At 34.4% G+C, this 21,646-nt stretch overlaps 2 protein-coding genes across 2 annotated transcripts; both read right to left on the bottom strand.

The window, feature by feature from the left end:
- Window positions 1-7,871: 7,871 nt before the first annotated feature.
- Window positions 7,872-13,869, bottom strand: LOC146162799 (zinc finger CCCH-type with G patch domain-containing protein-like). Its single transcript, XM_083383675.1, is given in 9 exon segments — window positions 7,872-8,010; window positions 9,070-9,350; window positions 9,954-10,083; window positions 10,426-10,510; window positions 11,114-11,244; window positions 11,670-11,855; window positions 12,363-12,765; window positions 13,237-13,405; window positions 13,754-13,869. Coding segments are annotated over 9 exon segments (1,575 nt in total). The 5' UTR covers window positions 13,805-13,869.
- LOC146162798 (serine/threonine-protein phosphatase CPPED1-like) lies at window positions 13,867-20,424 on the bottom strand. Its single transcript, XM_083383676.1, has 6 exons — window positions 20,170-20,424; window positions 19,120-19,212; window positions 18,554-18,670; window positions 18,165-18,441; window positions 16,193-16,418; window positions 13,867-15,833 (listed from the first exon to the last, which is right to left on the bottom strand). The coding sequence occupies exons 1-6, from the start codon at window positions 20,291-20,293 to the stop codon at window positions 15,690-15,692; spliced, it is 981 nt and encodes a 326-aa protein (XP_083239802.1). The 5' UTR covers window positions 20,294-20,424; the 3' UTR covers window positions 13,867-15,689.
- Between the last annotated feature and the right edge of the window lie 1,222 nt (window positions 20,425-21,646).

Here is a 21,646-nt window from a genome sequence, read left to right as displayed (position 1 = left end):
TGGCCCGCGAGTCCAGCTTTTTTGGCCCGCGAACTGATAGTCAGCTTTGCTTCAATCTAGCAATATCACTTCAATTTTTGTTTTTTTAATTTTTTGGTGTTGACATTTCATAACTACCGTAACTGAACAACGGTATGCATTTCATAAAGTTAGTACATATGCCATAGAGTAATAGAATGTATAATTTGCCAGCAATAAGCCAAACAATCGCTATTTTAAAACATTGGCCTGCAAGAAAAACTAAACCTTGTTTTTGGCCCGCGATGAAAATAAGTTGGACCACCCTGAGCTGGTCTATTCGTGGCACGCTTGCAATGTCACAGTTTCATTAAATTTTAGGAGTGGGTTGTTTTCGACCGGCGCTAACTTGTAAAAGACACCAAGCAGGTTTTTGTGGAAATCATTTATATTATAATATTTAGATCGCGGTTCAGCTGGTTAAAAATAAAGTACAACTCAAAATCGAGGTATTACAACCAGGTTTGGACAACTAGATTTATTTTAGCATTTTTAAATTAGATTAGAAATAATATTAGAACGTTCAGTTTTTATAAAATTAGATTAGAACTAAGAAAAATTTAAACCAAACATTGACCAAAATATAAACAAGAGTTGACACAAGAATTATTTTTAATTAAAGTATTCTTTTAAGGCTGTAAATAGCACTACAAGTGTTCCGACCAAAGAGTATTAATTAATTAACGTACTTTGTTTCGACTGAGAGACTAAATCTGTAGTGAAATAAGTAGACTTTTTGGTAAAAATCTCAATTAGAATATTACTTGAATTGGAGCGCACAAGTTTTTTTTTTTAATTAGACTAGAATCAGCCTCATTAATATAGAAAAATAGAATTATCCAGTTGTCCAAGTCTGATTACAACCGCGCGAGTTTGTTTGCTTGGCATTTAGTTTCGCACAGCCGTGTTTTTACAATTGAAGTTTAAAGGGAGTGAATTCGTGCAAGCACCAACCTTTGCCTCGAATGGAAAACCTAAAGCCATCGTCGGGAATTTTTATCTCTGTTTGACGATAGGTCATAAAAGGGTCAGTAACCTACAACCCGCGGGCAAGATTCGGCTAGCCTTGCAAAATCATCCAGCCTATGCAAGTTAGTAACAGTACTGGCCGCTCGTGCTGCTATATGTTACTAAAAATATCAACTTTGCAATGAGTAATATTGCCTTGTTATCTACGTTGTGGATCAAATATTATTGTTTTAAGGGTATGTCATTTTTTTAGAAGTGACGTCAAAAAAGCCACATTATAAAGGTGTTATTGCGCAAAGCGACAAAAACGCCTTAATATTGTTTTAGCTGCTAATTTTTTTTCCGAGGGTTTGATAAAACGCACGACGCCTTTTGGCTACAACCATTTTGCAAAATAGGCTTATAATACTAAAAAGACAAATTTTGACATTTAAGTAATTAAAATAATCTAAAATTGCAGTTTGGGGGAGGGGGCATGGCTACGTACCCCCACTCTTGCATATGGTAATGAGCACCAAATGGGCGGGATTAAAACAAAATATAGCAAGTATCAACCAAATAATGGTTAGAAGGGGAAAATTACTACGGCCCGGGAACTGGAGTTTGGTTTGGCCTATATGAGGAAAAGGTTGACGACCTCTGGGTTAAGTCAAACACAATGTGTGCTTTCATTTCATGGTAAAGCCTATATGACTTCAAGCGAAACTTTATTTGGGCCTTGACGTCACGTTTCTATTCAATTGCTTACTTAGGTACGCCATAAAACGCATGAAGTGTTTGCCAAGCTTGTGACAACCTGTTGAAAACTTTTCACAGGGCTGCCTTTGTGTTCGCCGTACATATTTATTGGAACGTTAGTAATGGCAAGAGGGACTTCAGCCATAAGACTGTAATAACAACAAAACATCGGACAAAACACAGAGTTCAAGTGCTCAATCCGACTGAACAAGACCTAAATGGTCAGAATCAGGTCTATACGACTTTTTACCAAATCCCAAAACCCGCCCTTAGTACAACACCAAATCCCCAAATAACTCGAACCCAATTTTTAACCCCTATCGTTACCCCCACTTACCCCAAACATGGACAAAGGTGCCCTAACGGCGCCATTCAAACTAGGGCGCCCAAACGTCAACACCAAAACGACCGATGCCGCACCGATGTCCCCCGATCGTCCCATACCCTCTCCCTGCAGTTTTAGGCGACGTTTTTTTAGATCTTCATCTGTCGTAGATCTTACTGCGTATGTGGCTTTATTATGTCGTTGGTCTTAATACCATGGTATTATAGATTATTCGGCTTTAGATATTGTTGCCTTGTAGGCCTTATTGTGCGTTCCCAGCATGAGCAGCCTGGTGTTTGCATGTCATGGGCTGCAGTCAGAATGGATGCAAAATACGCGTTTCAAAAGACCACCATGACTTAATTTTCTTAAAGATTACCATGACGTCATCCACACCCACTAAACCCAATCCATCAACCCCAGGAAGCTTGGGGAAAAGTTTATTGAACGCAGATTTTTATATTGAGACCGGCTATGCATATTTGCAAGATTGAAGTTATGTTTGCTTTGTAGTCGTTCTTAAACTTGTTTAGCTTGCGGCTCAGTAAAGAAACCCAATAATATTCGCGGCAAACTTTCTACAAAACAACAATTTTATAACTTGTGAATCTGCCCTAATACATGGCAAGGTACCAACGTGTTAATTATGTTTTTATATTATCAGTTTTTAAATGGATGGTTTGTATTCAAGTCTCGCATGCTTGCCTACTCGGTATAACAAACAGGCTGTTTACAAAGTTTAGAAAGTTAACGGGGCACGTTTAGTTTGAAAACCACCGTCTTATCCGCAGCTGACCAAGTCACGCAAAACAGCTATGATTTAACACTTTGCTTGTAATAGAGGAGGTGCCTATACCATGTAATTTACTTTTTAAGGTGGAAACGCTTCGTTCATTTACAAATCATACTTAAATGCATGTAGTTATCACATATAACCCAAATAAATTTAGTGTTTTTTTACGACAAATGTCGATGAAAGTTGAGTATGAAAAAATAGTTAAAATGATATTTTTCAAACACCCAACTATGAAGCTGACGATCTAAAGCAGTGTTTCCCAAACTTTTTGGGCTCGCGGCACAGTTTTAAAAGAACAACAATAGAGTAATTTTACAATCGCCCTAACGCACGACAAAATAGATAGATGTTAATGTCTCAAAATTATTGATTTGTAATGAATAGTGCGAATTTAAGTCTAAAATGCTTTCGTATATGCCTATTGGTAAAATAAATCTCTCTTTTTTCCGAAATTAGAAGAAGTTTCGCGACACGCTTGAGAATCTCACGAGGCACACTAGTATGCCGTGGCACACAGTTTGAAAATCACTGATCTAGAGAGTTAATAGTTATAATGTGAAAACAATTAAACCAAAAATCGATCTTTGTTTTTACATTTGATCTACTCTATGCATTTTGTTAATGATTTCTAAACAAGAACGTCCAAAATGCTTAAAACTGTCTGCTCAATTAATAGTCAGCCTTTTGAAAGATATTTGTTTGAGAGTTCAAGAAACAACACTGTGTTTGGGTACACTATGCACAGATCTGTAATGTAGCTTAAGAATAAATTTCAAAGCCAAAAAGGTCGAGTAGATCGACAGCATCTTGACAGTCACATTAACTGAAGATGATACAAGTTGGTATCGAAAGGTCTTAATCAAGATGCTGTCGACCTACTCGACCTTTTTGGCTTTGAAATTTATTATTAAAACAATGCGTGATTATTTTTTCGGGCACTTGTATAATGGTAGATATTAACACGTTTTATATGTTTTGTGCTGTCTTTATAAACTTAATATTTGTTTTGTTCATTAAACCAGGCTAAAAATAGTTGACAGACGAAAGCATTACACATACAACTTAGTCAAAAACAAATCAATTTTATTTGTGATTTATCTGTTGGATTTTTCAAGAAATGACAGACTAGGCATAAATACGTGTTGCACAGAAATATCCTTTTAGCCATGTACTTTAAATCTTGGGATTTGCTAAAGCCAATGTTATTTTACTGCGCAGCTCTCGCTTTGCAAACAAAAAAGCTATTTTAGGTTGACCCACGCACCTATACTTTACTCACAATTACAGACTATCCTGTTATTTGTAAAATATTTAAAATAATAGTCAACTACAGCCAAAATGTTACATCAATTAAAAATGATCAAACCCATTATTCATACTATAAAGGCATATTGTTATACAAACCAATATTTAAACGTGAATAATAATAGAAACTATGCCTCCGAAAACTTAACACACTCTAATTTCACTCCAACATTTTTTCTATCTATGTCGTCACAACCACGCTGTTCTACAAAAGGTAGATTTCCAGCGAAGTCTCGATATTTATACGTTTTTTTGTGTTTTTTTAAGTTGGTTGCGCAACCCATTTTTTTTTTAAAATGCTTGCTTAACTAACGAAAAGCGCGCGAATAGGTGTACAAGTAAGGTATTTATGCGTGACGTGCTTGGGTAATAAACCAGATTTATGGAGCAATCTGAAAAGCGCCGCGCAGTGTTTGCAGAGCTTTTAATGCGACGAACGAAACTGTTTCCCGGCGATATTTCCACGTTTCTCGTGTGGCTGCAAACGTGATGGCGGCATACTGTCTGTAACGGTCCCAATAAAAAAAAAAAAAATAATAATAATAATATAAATGAATTGCAAAAATCTCTGCTGGGTTAAAACTCGCTTGGTAGATATGGAAATTGGTCCACGATATATTGAAACTATGATAAGGCCTAAAATGGTTATGTTATTTGTTCAGCAAAAACAAATGCCTATTCAAGATGAAACCAAAGATTTGCCAAAATTCCTTTCTGTTTGATTTTTAAGCCTTTACTTTTGGAAGCAAAATGATTGTCCATGCTCAATCTATATGCAAATGTCGGCGCCATTTGCCAGTCAGACCAGCTGGTTGCATCAAATGACAAACCGTCGTTGTAGCATAAGCGTGATTGATACAAAATGGCGTCCGATTTCGTTACTCCCTAAAGTGAGAAGGTAACAGTTCACGAAGCACGTTTCTCACCTTTGTGCAAATTATTTGATTAAAGTTAACAGATTAATTCGTTCAAAATACCGAACTTATTGAGTGAAAAACCAAATTTGGCAAAAAATGTACATTAGACAAAAATTATAATCGATTTCTTCGAAGACATTCCTACGAGTGGTTTGCTGTGGAAGCCACCCTATTGTCTGGAAAACAGGGCTGTGAAGTCGGAGCTGGACTCGGAACTCGGTGGAGTCGATTTATTTGACCGGAGGAGGAATAGAGTTGTTTCAAACCGACACACAAACAAAAAGAGAAATATATTTTGCCACTAAATTTCACTGAATTCAACTATTTCGTCGTTATGGACTCCCAACTGAAGTAAATGTTTAGTTACAAACAAACTTTTTCATTTTACAAAAATGCAAAATTAATTGAATGAAGCGCAATAAAAAAGCGAGTTATAAATTCTAAAGAGCTTAATTTGAAGAGATCCATGTTAAAGCATTATACACATTAGCGATAGTCATAAGTTCATATCTGACCGCAAGTAAGCTACTAACAGAATGTAGCAGACAACGGTGCTATGGTCGTTCTCGACTTGCGTAGCTAGGTTTTTTTTTGCGAAGAATTTATTTATTGGGCAAACTAATATCGTAAACACATTTGGCAAAACGTTTTCTGAATCGTGGTGTTTGTTTGATGTGTTCCGTTAACGTTAGTCAGTTCTACTTTAAAAATTCAACACCACAAATGAACAAATATATATCATTGGTTTAGTTATCGTAAAAGTCCTTGTATTTATTTTTTTAAATAAAGTTTAAGGCTAGCAATTTGTATTTACCATTGGTGTGTTGTTTCTATAGCAACCTCCACGGCAATTTGAGCTTTAACCACCAGTGCTAAAGATCCAGTCGGGCCTTAACCCAATCAGTTGCGCCGATAAAAAGATAAATCCACAGCCAACATAGAGTTGTTAATCCAATATCCAATGGTAGTAAGGGGAATCACCTCTGATTAACAGTCTTCTGTAGCAAGAAGCCACAACCACCGATTTGCCAATTTTTGGGTTAAAAAGGGGTCAGTAAGATAAAACAATACTTTTTAAAAGTGTGGTTTCTTTCTTATAATAAACCCTTAAGTTAGCGATATTTTTACTCCGTTAAACACAGTACGTATATTTCAATTTATCATCTCTTTAATTTTAGGCAAAGAAAAAAATATATAATTTACCTTTTATTTCACCATTTTAACGTTGATGCGGTATTTTACAAATAGTAATACTTTTTAAAACAATTTTTAGTGCAGATGATTTTTTTACAATGCATAACGAATTTTAACGCCTCATTGTTGGTTGGAAAACTGGACTTAATTAAAAAAAACTTTTTTTTTGTAATCCGCCACAATTCAAACCTTCATGTAATCAACAACCAAAAGTTACTTTAATTTTTAGAACTAAAAATCCTTTCGTACCCAAGTGCAAACCACAAACTTTTGTTTAACATCTTTCGTTTACTGACTCTACTCTATAATAATACAGCATTTATGTTTGGGCAATATTTGCAGGAAAACTTATACATCGCAGAAATACCGCGCCTAATCTACTTTCAACACAGCTCACTGACAGTAGCTGCATTTAAATTTAACAGTCACCCACAACAAAACTAACCCAGCTAACCTAACAAAAATGTAATAATAATAAATAATGGCGCCTAAAAACATCAGGCAAATAATGTTACAAAACAAAGGCAATTGTTCGAATACTGACAAAGCAGTAAACAATACATTTAACTTTACGCTATGGAGGGTCCTAATTAAAATAATATCATTATCAGCAGTATTATTATCCCTTTAATAAAAACATAAAATATAAGGTATTTTCATTCTACATATCATCCATAAAAAATTACCCACATTTGTGTGAATCATTTGCAATGATTTCAAAATAAAAACTTTGCCGCTTAGGATAAATTGGTCGGCATATTACCAAGAAAAGTCTCCATTTTAGGTTAAAACAAAACTTTGAAATTGTTACAAAATTTAAATTGCAATTATGCTACATACCCATAATTTTCTCTTTTGTAAAGTCGTTCACTCATTGCAACAATTTGTGTAAAACATTAAAATGTGAACTTTCCTAATTTTCCAACAACGCATTAAAACGGTTTCAAATTAAACTTCAGCAAAATTATAAGTTTTTAGAAAAACACGAAAATTTGGCAAGGCTTGTCATTTTTACGATTTTTCACAAATGGCCTTGGTATGCGGAATATAACAACCGATTATAGCCACCTCAACCTGGTTTATGCCCAAATTTCGGGCATAAACAGCAGGTTTTCAGTCCACTTGTTGTAAAAAAAATCTGAAAAAAAATCATGTCGACCATGTTCTACGAAAAAACACTTTTTGAGGGGTCCGTGTAAAAAAAGTTCAAGAACCCCTGCTTAACACGATACTTCGACGAAACCAATTCTTAAACAAGAAAACAGACAAAACCGTGTTTAGTTTCCTCATACACAGCAAAGAGTATTTTTCAAAAATAAAACGAAGCTTAAGTCAAGGCATACACTTACTTAAAATTGTAATTATTTAGGCATTTTTAAGTAGCACGTACAACGTACTGCTTGGAGTTACACAGACTTCTTGTAAATGTGGTAAGCACTCAAAATCACCAGGGTTCAACTATTTTTTCGTCCTTTCTGGTTAGCCTCGTGCCAACAACGCAAAACAGGGGGCTACAAGCGCCCAGTATCCATGTCTTCCTCGCATCCATGTCTTTCCTCGACCGGTGGCCTATTCACGTTAAGAGTTCCAGCAAATTCTTTCAGCAAGATCAAAACTTAGTCATTTTTCGGTGTGTGTCGGTTCTTCTTTGGTGAGCTTCTATCGCCTTGTTGGAGGATTTCAACGTCCTCAGTTCGGCCACAGCTTCGTCTAGCTTTACTTGCAACTGTTTTGCGACCTTTGGATTTCTACGACGGGTTAAACAAGGGTGTTAGAATCAACATACAATAATAAATTTATAATAAATAGAGACTAAAACATTTCACACACAAGTGTGCGCCAACGATAATAGCACACATTGCATCGTACTCTGAAGCCTTCAGAGTAATAGGGGACGTGGCGTTTTGCACAATGTGAAGCAATATCAGAAAGAAAATCGTAACCTAAAACTGCTCTTAAAAAAGCAAGTTCCCCTTTTTCATCATATAACTCGTTTATGAAGTTTCCATATTTATCATCACACAGGTTTAGTAAATTATATATAAGGTTACAATATAAAACTCTCGAGATCCGATTTGGTATCAGTGACGTCATTACTATGTTCAAACAAACAAAATATACAAAATGAAAATATTCAAATGGATTTTTTTCAGCTTTACGGCAAATTTTGCTTTAGTGTTAGGAGGTTCAGTGATCTTCAGATGCTAATTTCCATTTTTTCAAAAAAATACCCTTTTAAGATAGAATTCGCCGCGTTAAATCGCAAATCATAGCTTAAATTCCTATATTAATTTGGTATCGGATCGGCACCGATACCAGCCTAGTATCGGACGAGTACCGATACTACCACTTGGTATCGGGTATCGACTCCGATCCGATATTATCGGACGAGTACCGATACTACCACTTGGTATCGGGTATCAGCTCCGATCCGATATTATCGGACGAGTACCGATACTACCACTTGGTATCGTGTATCGACTCCGATCCGATATTATCGGACGAGTACCGATACTACCACTTGGTATCGTGTATCGGCTCCGATTCGATATTATCGGACGAGTACCGATGCTACCACTTGGCATCGGGTATCAGCTCCGATCCGATATTATCGGACGAGTACCGATACTACCACTTGGTATCGGGTATCGACTCCGATCCGATATTATCGGACGAGTACCGATATTACCACTTGGTATCGTGTATCGGCTCCGATCCGATATTATCGGACGAGTACCGATCCTACCACTTGACATCGGGTGTCGGCTCAGATCCGATATAATCTTACATCACAAAAAAACTCTTACTTTTCCCTGTTCCGTGCCACAGATCCTCTCAGTTTCTCCACCCTGGCCCTCAAGTTCTTTATAAGATGGTCGTTTTTCACCATTTCACTTCCCAGTTGCTTTCGCGACGAGCTAGCACCATTCTGCTTGATGCCGAACGAGTCTTTCTGCGCTGTAATGGTCTGAAGACGTGAAGTTGCAGCTTGTTTTTTGCCACCGTCGCCCAGGGTTTTGTTGAGGAATTGGAAGACGGATGAAGGGCGGTGCTTCTTCACCGAAATACGGTCCTCGGCTCGTTTTTCCTTGAAGAAAAACAGCAGTTAGTGAAATCGTTTGATTTCTTACGTTGTTTTTGACTTGAAGTTGACTTGCTCTAATTATGACTTGACTTGTCATGGGACTCGACTTGTTATTCATTCAAAAAAGATTTTCTTATTTTACAAATGGCTTGACTTGGACTTTAAATGACTTAACACCGGTATTATGAATTCGAGATCGACTGAAATCACTTTTTTGGACTGATACCCGATATTTTATGTTTTTGCCAACCGACAACAGACCCAATAAAAAAAAGAGTGATTTGATCAACAGTCAGTAATTTTGTCTTGTTTTGCAATCGAAGCACGAAACAAAAACCGAGTGGTTTGTTATATTATAATGTTCTGGATATAACATGTTTAGTTTTGGCTTTTTTAACATTTATTTCAATTCAGCTGCTATTTTTTTTGGCAATTACACTTCTACGTTAAAATTAATGAAGTTGAAAATATACCTTAAGGCTTAAACACTAGGAAATTATTTGTATTTGGATAGTTCGATTTTTTTAAAGTCGATTTCAAATCGCATCATAAGCATTCGTAAAAAATTGCGGTCATTTTATTTCTCAACTATAAAGTTCAGCTTACTGCCATTGCCCTCTTTCTTTCCTTGAGAGCCATACAGTGGTCCAGGGACTTTCCCTGTGGCAGAACCTCGACCGGAACCGGTTCCACTCGTCCTTGGCCCTCTTTACCGAGCCCCTGGCCGGGTTTGTAGCTGAAATTAACAACACCAGGTTTAAAGTGCAATATTATTTAAAATTTTGTTCGCGAATTTGACCTCTGAATTATTGAAAGGACGTGATTTAAGAAAATGTATAACAGCTAAGACGTAATAAAATATAATATGAAATCCCATACAGAAGAATCAGATGTTGAAAATGAATAAAGAGTTATTCGAAACGTTCAAAATGCTACCTACTTCTGTATGGGCTTTGATATTCTTATTACGTCTTACTACAACCTCCAACCATTATGCTCCAAAACTATAACAGCTATATTGGTAATGGAGTAAAATACTAACATTCAAAGGTGTATTTTTCCAAAGTGCACCACTCACCCAAGTTGCTTCATAATCTTTGAACCGATACCTCTTGTATGTTCTTCCCAAGAACCAACTCTGGAAGTGTCAATTTTCTGGCGAACTGCAACAAAAAATGAGGATTGCAAAGTCCAGTGTTGTTCACACTTAAGTCGATGTTTAGAAGTGACTTGACCTGACTTAAGTCGTTTAGGTAAAATTACTTGACAGGTTCGGTCAAAAAAAATAAGTAAAAATAAGTTTGACTAAAATTAAGTGTTTTATTTACCAGTTTTGGATAAAATTAGTGTATTTATCATATGAGAAAGACGGGTTTAGACATTAGAGGCAAAATAATGTATTAAATATTTAATAGGTTATTCAACAAAGGCTATATCATCAGGGTGATGTCTGGGAACTTAACTGATAGCTGTAAGGATGCTCCAATAAATAAGCAGTGATACAAGGGAAATTAATTACTTTTCCGAATTTCTGTAAGATTTGTAATGGTGACCCTGAACTAGATCACAATTCTCATGGCGTGTTTACAGTAAAACCATACAATGTAGCTGATTGTAGCGCAAAGTAGGCATACTTTCATCGGTAACTGGAAATTTGTTGAGGCCCTCATATAACAATTTAAATTTCAAAGGCTTCGAAGAACACAAATCTTTTTTCTTGTATAATTTTTTTTTTTTTTTAGAAAAACTTTTTTGAGGAAACCTACTTCCTATGAAAGAGAGTCCATCGTCTAATGTTATGACATCAGAATCGTCCGAGTCACTGCTGCTGTCGTCCTCAATGTTTGGAAGAATGTCAGAAATTCCAAGCGTACAGGTGAGCTTGTTGTGTAGAAAGCTGAAAGAAAACAACTTTTTGCCAACTTTCATTTCATTGTATGTTTACTACTGGTCAGTGATACATGATAGTGATTCACAATATTGCAGAAACTTATATTTTTTGTTTTTTAAGGAGTCATTTTATGTAAAAAATAAAAATATATATATTAAAGGGGAATTAGTAATGGATGGGCACAATAAGTGTAATTTAAACATCATAAATGTAGGGCATACATATTTGCTGTCGCTAACATCCAAATAATCAGGTTAGGGATTTTTAAAATTGCCAAGTTTATGGTTTTCATGTACATATTTGTAAAATAGAAATATTTAATCGATATAAAAATATATATAAATACTTTGTTACAAGCTTCGGTCATAATTCAGCCTCAAACACCACTTAAAACACTGACACCCACTACAATCCACCATTCTTGGGCTTACCTCACGGAAAATTGATGATCTTCGAGTATTTCAATCACAGACGCCATTCCCCATAAACCGCTCGGCTGCTTTGCAATGCAACTACACCCGGTGGTAAAGTTGCTGAAATCAGGTTCCTTAAAAGTTCGGAGGCTGTACAAGCTCACAGGATGACCGTGGGAGTATTTACATGTTTCTGTAGTAAACCTATGAGAGAAAAAAAAATTGTTTTGCATTTAATAATTTTGTTTCACACTGCCTTCTCACTATGTTAAAAATGAATAAAAGAACATTTTAACAAAGGGGAATAACATCAAAATGTTTTACCTAAAAAATGCAATGTATTACCAAAATAAAAGTTACTCCTTTTAAAATAAAACATCAAAGAGTTGATACCTACAGCAATTCTACTTGTACCATTTATTCACTTTAACTGAGAAACTGATGGTGCTATCTTAGGAGAAAATTTTTTCTTTACATCCTTTAAAAAATTACAATTACAATTTGCTTGAAATGGAAAAGGGATTTTTATAAACATTTAGTTTTTCATGGAAGTACGATATTGTTAAATTTTGTTGCACTGAATATGTGAAAAATAGAAATCACCTTGACTCTTGCAAGATAAATGCATTGTTAATTTTTAACACTATTAATGTTAAGAATGCATATATACTTAAAAAAATTAGAAAGCATTTTTACATTGAAATGCCTTACCTGCATTTTCCATCGAGCAAATACGGACACAACTTCATTTGCTCCGTAACTGGGTTGAGGAACAAAACATTGACCATCACTTCATCTTCACTGTCTTTGTCGTTTTCAATCACGCTCATAATCATAGCGTTGTGATAGTTAGTTCCCGACCAGTCGTTGGATATCGGCGCCTGGCATTTCTTACCGGAAATGTCGCTGCAGTTTTCGATCGTGTCCAAAAATTCTTCGTTTAAAAGGCAGCCGCTGCCGTTGGAAAACTTGTGTGGGAAGGGTTTTACAGCAGTTTTTTGTTGCACATTGTTGGTTGTTGCTCCAGACAAATGCTCAGGTGTTTCACCTTGGTTTTCAGCCTCTAATTCAGCGTAGAACTGAGCCATTTCATCATCCACAGCATTCTCTTCTTCTGTTTTGCTGATATGCGATTCCTAAATCAGTTACACATTCAGCTTAAACAAATGTGATTGATCAATTCCGGTTAAAATACCCAACTAGGGATGTCAGATAACTGATGCAACGGTGTAGTATGGGTACTCGTCCGATACTAGGGTGGTATCAGTGACGTTCCGATACCAAATTAATATTAAATTAAATGTAGTATCTATTTTTATTTTGGAACATACGGATCTGTTCATAAGTTTAATGGTGAAAATAACGGCCCAAATAGACGTTAAAAGTGACATGCTTTATTTTCAAACGTTTCGGCAATTTATAATGCCATCATCAGTGATCAAGAAAATGCCGAAACATTTTAAAATAAAGCATGTCGCTTTTAACGTCTATTTGGGCCGTTATTTTCACCATTAAACTTATGAACAGATCCGTATGTTCCAAAATAAAAATAGATTATTATTTTAGGTATTAGTAAAATGTTTACTATTTTCTTACTTAAAACTAACCCTAGGATCCTCATCCAACAAATTCATGAGTTTGCTTTTTTCGTACGCAAGAAGACTTTCCTCGGTGAGCGAAATTAACTCTTTCATGTCGTTTTGCAAGGTCAAAAGTTCACCGTCACTTTGGCCAATTGAGATTGCTTGCTCAATCTAAAAAAAGTTAAAAACAAGTAGAAAAAATGACAACAAAGAATATAAATATTTTGCCTTAATTAAGCTAATTTTAAGTCCTTCTAAAAGACCAAAGTTGGCATGTTTTTACAATATGTTGAAATTATATGAATACAATAAAAATACTAAAGGTTTAAAATTCACTAAAATCAAAAGAAATAATTTTTACAAACAGTTTGGCAATATCTCATGATAAGTGTATAAAATTCAATTGGTGTACAATTCTTGAACTTTTACACTGATAATGACATAAGATATTGCTGAAACGCTTGTAAGTGGGTCAATAACGATGATGTGGAATTAACTTTTAATAAAGGCAAAACTAACCTGATTTAGCTGTGCCTTGTAAGTGTCTAGCTTCATTTTCAAATCTTCCATTTTTGCTAGCGGCACAAATACAGAAAGAATTTAATTTATTTGACTACATTCTAAAGAGAAGATCTACAACAGGAAAAACAACTTTGTTAGAACAGAAAAATGATTTGCAAAAAATAAAATGTTGATTTGCAAAAAGTTACCGGTTTTATAGTAAACATATTTAAACAAAAATTAAAATATTTTGTTTGCTAAACTTCTAACAGTTGCATCCAAGAGTTTTCAAAATAGCATTACATAAAATGTGTTTTGAAAGATTGGACAAAAATAAACAACATCCATAAAAAAATAGTCTGTTTTATGGATACTACAAGTTTTTGCTGGATGATATTATAATTGCGATAATAACAAAATATTGAACACAAAGTAAATTGGTACTAAATTTTTAACAACAGACAAGTTTTTGGGGAAGAAAAACGCGTTTGAAGATTTTTGTTGAGTATCAGTTTTGGCTTGAACTAGGGTTGCGTAAGATTAATGAAGTACAAGTAGGTATTTGGCACAAAAAAACATAAAAATTGCACGAAAGGTGGCCTGATAATAGATTCGAATTATAAAGAGAACAATACAGCAAATGTTAATTAACTGTCAATAAAATAAATGAAATAATACCAAAAACATTTTTCTAACCTAAAAAATACAATTTTACTGTTTTTATAACAATACTGCAGCATTTATCTTACATTAATCTAGAAAAGTTTGTCTAAAATGTTCACCAGTTTATAAGGTGGGAAAAGGATATTTACGAATTAGAAGAAAATGTAAGTGCGCAACCAAATTTAAAAAAATCTGCTAAGCATACAGTTGAAGTTATTACAAATGAAAGGCCAGATGTTTTCGCACAATATTAACAGCTCATGAAGTTAAAAATTTTACAGTCAAAGAACAAAAAAATTAAAGAAGAACACTATCCAGTCAACAATTGAGGAGGAATATTTGGCGATTATAAAACACGAAATGACGTTTGAGGAAAGTAACAACTCTTGATCAATGTAGCAATAAAATCAGTAAAACACATAACATATATATATCTTTTAAGATCTGGTTAATGTGTCTGACCTGAATTGCTAGCTTTGCTAGATTATTTTGCTGTTACTGATCAGGAATTAAGGTCAACATTTATCTTGCAAGGGTCAAGGTGATTTCTATTATTCACATATTCAGTGCAACATATGACAGCATGATAAATTATTGGGCGCTCATGAGCAGCAAACTAATTCACATTCTTTTAGAGATAAAACATGAAAAGTTTCTTGCGTTTATTAACTAGGTAAGGTATTGTTTTAAACGTAGTCGGAACATCAAAGCCCATATTGAAGTACGTAGCATTTTGAACAAGTTGAGTATTTCTTTATCTAATATTTGAAACGTTCAAAATGTTACTTAATTCTATATGGGCTTTCATGTTCGAACCATTATACTTCAAAGTAAGGTATTTTTTTCTTAAATGGCATTTATGGTACTTGAGTCGTGTAATATTGTTTTCAACATCGAAAAACAAAACATTTGGCGGGGCGGACATTTTGAAGTTGCAGCAGTAGATTTAGATCTAGGTAGGACAGTGGTTCTTTAATTCCACGATTAAAAAAAATATTTAATTTTGACAGTAGTAGGAGACCTATTTTGCACAAAATAGCAATAATCAGGCTAGTAATTAAAAAATTACTTTTAAATGTAATTTATATTGAAAATATGTTACTTTTTATTGGTTGTTGTTACTTTTTATTGGATAAAGCAATATTTTATTTCCCACTTTATACAGGGAAAAAAGTATCTAAAAAAAAAGAATCACTAACCTGAAGTATGTAATGCAAAACATTACAACGCTCAAAAAGCCAAAATAAAAAACACACTAAAAGAAGTTGATCAATGAAGAAAGTTGCTAAGTTTAGTTAAAATCCACTAGGGTGGGAATGTCAGGAATGCTATAGTAGGTGTGGCTCACTTGTTCTTCAGTTACCTTAACAACATTGATACCAGCTTGTTGTTCACCTAACTGACATCCAATTGCCGAGGAAACCACTATTTCAATCTAAAAACATAAAAAAACAATTGCATTCACAGCAAATGGTGAAGACATTTAAAGAAAATAATCCTAAGTGAAGTATATGCTAATAAATATACCAATATTATTAGTTTATATTGGCCATGGTTTGCTAGTTTTCTACATAGCATGAAAAAGTGATGGTAAATCCATGTTGCCACAGAGAAAATGATAATTTTAAACATAGAAAAAAATTAAATGGTACTAGCCAAATCGTTTTTAAGATTATTGTCTGTCTTGTCAAAAGCTTGGCAAAAATGTTGGAATATTAAAATAATTAAAACAAGCTATACACAAGACAATATCAGCTGAACATTCAAAGTGTCCGTTTTATTTCTATAGCTCACTTTGTCGACTTCGCCGTTTCCATTTACCCTGGTCCAGTTACCTCCACCCTCACGATGATAGTGACCGGAGAACACATTTTTAATCCTTGCATCTGCCAATCGATTGAGCAATGCAAGTCGGTCGGTCTTCTTTATTGAGAAGTAGGTGTCTTTTTCGTCCACGTTGTTTATGAAGATGGGAATGTGCATGAAAAGAACAACATGCTGGCTTCCACTGTTCTTTGCTCTGAATCAGAGTAAAAAGTAAATCTATGGTCGTCTGAAAAGTAAGGCAGTTTTTTCAGGTGCTCGGCCCAATAAAGGTAGGAGAATGGTTTTTGAATTGCGCGATGAGACATTTTTTATTTAATTTTGACATTAGTATGAAACCCATATTTTGGACATAATAGCAATAAAAATTATCAGGCTAATAATTAAAAAAACAGACATTTAAATGTAATTTACATTGAAAAAAATTTGTTGTATTGTTCTGCAATTAATTGTGATTTGTTGTTACTTTTTATCTAAAAAAGCAATATTTCCTACTTTATACAAGAATAAAAAAAGGTACTTAAAAAACAAACCACTAACCTGAAGTATATAAAGCAAAACATTAAAATGCACAAAAAAGCCAAAATAAAATAACACATAGAAATAAGTTATAAGGTAGATCTCGAAGGTGCTTGGCCCAAAAAAATCGGGGTGACTGGGTGCAACTAAGGTCAAAAGTGCACCTCGCTACTATAACGTTTGACCAAACCGGGTGCATATTCATTTTTAGGGGGTGTTACGTGTTTATCAACACAGTAGACACCTAAATTTGTTAATTGTCACAAGCATACAATCTCAAAGTTCCACTATCATTAGGAGTTATTACGAATTGTTAAATAGGTTTTAAGACGGCGATAATTCTAAAGTGTTTTTGTATTTCGAAGTTAATGTAGTTGTAATCTGTTCCTTTCTATCTTTTTCGCGTAATATTTTACAAAGGTTTTATTTCTGTCATTTAGAGCATAGAATGTTAATGTACCCTGTGCGTGCGAGCGAAATTCGCTGCCCGAAGCTATGGTCACTCGGGCGAGATAATTGGGCGCCCAGTCCCGCGTACTGTTAACTTAGCAATTTCCTGCTGGCCTAGTCTGCAGGTCTTTGAACGACTGATGGACTTTTGTGTTTCTAACTTACCAACTTGGCCAGAAATAGAATTGTTAGCGTGATGACTTTGCTAAATTGTGTTGCTTTTTGTGCTATATATTTGAGAACGATTCGGTTCTAATATGCCAGTTTTGATTCGTGGTTATTCCAGTAACATGTTATGATTTGACAATAATATTGCAAGTAGATTTGTGTAATGCCGATATTAATGCTAACTCTTGTTTGTGATAGTTATTAACGCTCATCTTTTACACTTAACCCAATATATACAATATATATAAGAGATACATTTGTTGTGTTTGATTATTCCTAAGGACAGAATAGAACTTATAATTACCCGGATAGGACTCACTCAGCGACTTTAGGTTTTGTTACTTATTAAACGAATATAGGATAATATCATAAGTTTTTCAACATAACTAAAAAGTCGCTACAGGGGGGTGGGTCTATTGTTGAAAAAAAATCACAGGTGCACTTGTCATACTGGAATATTAGCAGTTTTTAATCCCATAATACGGGGGTTGTACTTTTGCGCCATAAGAAACATGGCGAAATTTATGTAGTTAAAAAAGTTTACCCTTTATATTTATTGAAATAAAGTTACACATATTTAAAACGGCAGCTCAGTTGGGCATTAAAGGATAATATATAAATGTAAAATAGTAGAACACCTAAATTTCTTCATATGACTTTATTTAGATATTTTAAAGATTTTTAAAACTTTTTAATAAAAGAAAGAAATACAAAATAAGTAAAATTAAAAAATACCAAAAATAGCCATATAAGGAATATTGAGCATTACATTTAAACACACTATTGTGCGAATTCAACAACATACTTTTCAAGAACAGTTGTAAACCATCTTTCCTGTGCTGCGGCCCGTTCTGGTGTCATCGAACTATCAAACAAGTATTGAGAGTCGAGAACGATGTAGAAAACGCCGCCCACCCAAAAACTGTAATATTCATCCCCGAATTCACGATTGTAAATGTCGCGACTTTCATTGGTGGGCACGTTTCCAACATCGTGATTGCCACCGATCACAAATATTGGAATATTATACTCCGAAAAAGCTTGCTGGATATCAGCGTACTGCGCATTACGATATTCCTGTGCTGCAAAAATGATTTCAACAGATCAAGTTATTTCAATTCAATATGCGGAAAAAAACATTTTGTTTACAATTATTAATAAAATTTCCTTCTTGATTTAAAATGATAGACTTACTTGGAAAAGCATTGAGTATATCACCACCAATTAGCATAAATTTAGGCTTTGGTGTTATCTGATTTAAAGCAGCATTAATCTGGCCAATTCTTCTAATTTCTTCATTCCATTCACTACCTAAAATACATTGCCATGTTTAATTGTTGTCAGTTGACACAAATTTATAGTTACATAGGCTGGTTAAATTTGGTTGTAAACCAGAAAATTAAGTAGGCTGGTTAAAGGATTTTAATATCTTGGTAACTTTCAAACAGCTTCAAATTGGTTGTAATCCTGAAATCATAAATAACAGTGATAATAGCACCGGTCCAGTCTAAATAAAATTTAAAAATTTGCCTGAAGAACAATTTTACAATTGAATCAATGCCTGGCAGCAAAAGCATATTTAATTTTTTTTTCAAATTTCAGTGTGCAAAAAAAATCAGGTGTGCACATGGATTTCTTGAAAAAATGTTGGGTGTTCACTTGCCATAGAATGCTGACTGGACACAGGTGACTGGTTTGAACAAATAAGTCATTCGCCAAGTCAATCAGCATAGTTAACATTTTTAAACTAAAAAAATTACCATTTCCCTTTTCTTTGACTTGATTAATCAGTCCTGGTTGGGGATCAGTTGCAAAAATGAAGAAGTAGTCGCCATTCCAGTGGCCCTCAGTGTCTAAACACATAAAAGAAGTTTAAATAATTTTTGTTTCAGTTAGAAAATCTATAAGGCCTTATGCAAGATTAAAAACTTTGGATATTGCGTGAGAGCGATTTTATGCAGCCTTTAATTATGCAGCTTTAATAAAGCTACTGCTAACACATGCACGGATTTAATGCATTTAATATGTTATTCACTAGGACACCATTAGTTTAAATCAACATTAAGTTCACTAACGGGTGCAAGTGTAAAAGAACGATCCGGTCAAATAGCCTTTAGGCATCTCCTGACGCTATTTACCCGACTAAAAAATAATTTTAAGGCTATTCTCATATTGGAAATATGCAAAACCCGCAAAATTAAATCTGATACGACCACCCAACCCCAGCAGCCAACGCCAACCCTAATCAATAAATAATCAAGTATTGGTGAGCATAAAAAATCTATCCATTCAAATAGCCACTTTCTTAATATAATAAAACTTGCGCAGCACTAAATGAATTACAACTAAAAACCAAAAGTGCAACTGGAATTATGCACTTTTAATTGACATTTCAAGGCTGAATGAACCTTCCAATTGAGGCCTAATACAGCAATACAAAAAAAAATATCGTTAAAATATAAGTCTGCTTAAAATGCTATGTGTGCAACTACGGCACTGGTCTAGCATCCTATCACAACAAACATTATTTGGGTTAGGGTAATAGTGGACCCACCCACACCAAAACACTACCGCAGACATCCTAAAGCAAATAATGTGTGTTGATTTAAGAATTGTTTCAATGCGGTACGATTCTAGAACCACGCCACAAATGCTTCCAATATCTTTTACAAAACATGATTAGATTTATTATTCCGGTTTAATTTCTATGATGTAACCATCTTATGTAAGTCTGGGTTTGATATCCAATATCTTAAAAATCGCATATGTGCAATGTATTTTAAATTTGTCAAACTCTCTTTGCTGTATACCTTCAGTATATCCGGCAACTTGTTGATTTTGCGCTCTGATGAAACTGCTCACAGGGCCGGACATATCAACGCTACAAAAATGCACAGCAACTAACAAAGCAAAAAGTATTGGCGATTTTTGCATTTTTATAAAGTCACACTATAGTCGCTAGTTTGATTGCAAACTTAAAACAATAAGTGTATTAACTGCGTATTTCCAGTGCAGATAATTAGAAAGTTGATGCAATTGGGAAGCTCTGAGAGCTTTCTGTAGTTTTTTTTTAGTTAATTTTAAATAAAATAAAGAATGCAAACCTTTATTTTTATTTTGTTTTATATTGTCAACAACGTCAAACTTACAGGAGGAAAAAATAACACATGAACAAATAGACAATTAAACATAAATTTGCTGAAAATATGTGGAACAGAATATGTAATTGTATGATTTTAAAATTTAATTTGAACAAATAAAACTATTTTCCGCCGATGTTTAGGCTTACAAATTAAAATGATTATAACACCACTCATGCATAACGTTTAATATATATTATGCTTGACTAACAACAAATATTCTAAAACTTTATTAACGAAAAAGGGGCATACGTTTTAATCATGAGTAGCCAGATAATACTAGGTCTGTAGTGGATTTAACTATTGTCCGAAAATAAAATATATACAGCTTTAACTATTATCAACATTGAGATAATGACTTTTAAGTTATTTTTAGGTTAATACAAAAAAACGGAAATATTTTGGTTTTGGAAATATGCATGTCCTTGTTAAGTTTTAGGGAGGCATAGTGATAATAAATCGTTTCTTGATTTTTTCTAATTATTTCCGAAAGTTTGTTTAAAATCATGTCGACATTCTAAAAAATCCGATCAACGAATGACCGCTGACCTCTCTTTATCTTGTTTTCTTGGTGTCAAATTTCGATAGCGTCAGACAAACAATGAAATAATTCTCTTTGATATTTCCTGAAGCAGGAATCTGGACTACGTTAGTGTTGTTGTTCTAGCAAAGGGAAGGGACAAACATTTTAAGTTTCGTCAATGGTTTACAAGCTGTGTCAAAATTGTAGCAAAACGAGATTTAATCACTCAGATTATTATCATTTTTCGTTTTTATCACTGCAATTTACATAATTCAGAGTTTGGATTAAATAGGTTTTACTAACAGTAGTAAAACGGAAAGTTTAAAATGTTCGATAGGCTAAGCGTTAAGCCTGTGTGGGGCACGAGTTTAGTTGGTTGAACTTTTGACTCAAATTTTACGTTGCGTGCGTTAACTCGTAAGCCAACCACAATACTTCTAGTGATTAATAATTGTATTATCTGATTAGCGTACACCAGTTAAAACTATAGTCGACGGACAAGTTAGCATATAGCAGATGCTACTTGCAAATATCAAAGCTGTAGACAGCACAAGTCGATAACTGAGAAGAAGTTAGTTTTACAAGCGGATAGCGGCGGTCTTAAATAGCTACCGACAATCCCGC

Source organism: Ascidiella aspersa, chromosome 3 (genome assembly GCF_963924565.1).
Source record: "Ascidiella aspersa chromosome 3, kaAscAspe10.2, whole genome shotgun sequence".
Lineage (NCBI taxonomy): Eukaryota > Metazoa > Chordata > Ascidiacea > Phlebobranchia > Ascidiidae > Ascidiella > Ascidiella aspersa.
Note: the sequence above shows the minus strand (reverse complement) of the source record. Positions and strands in the feature narration are given on the sequence as shown.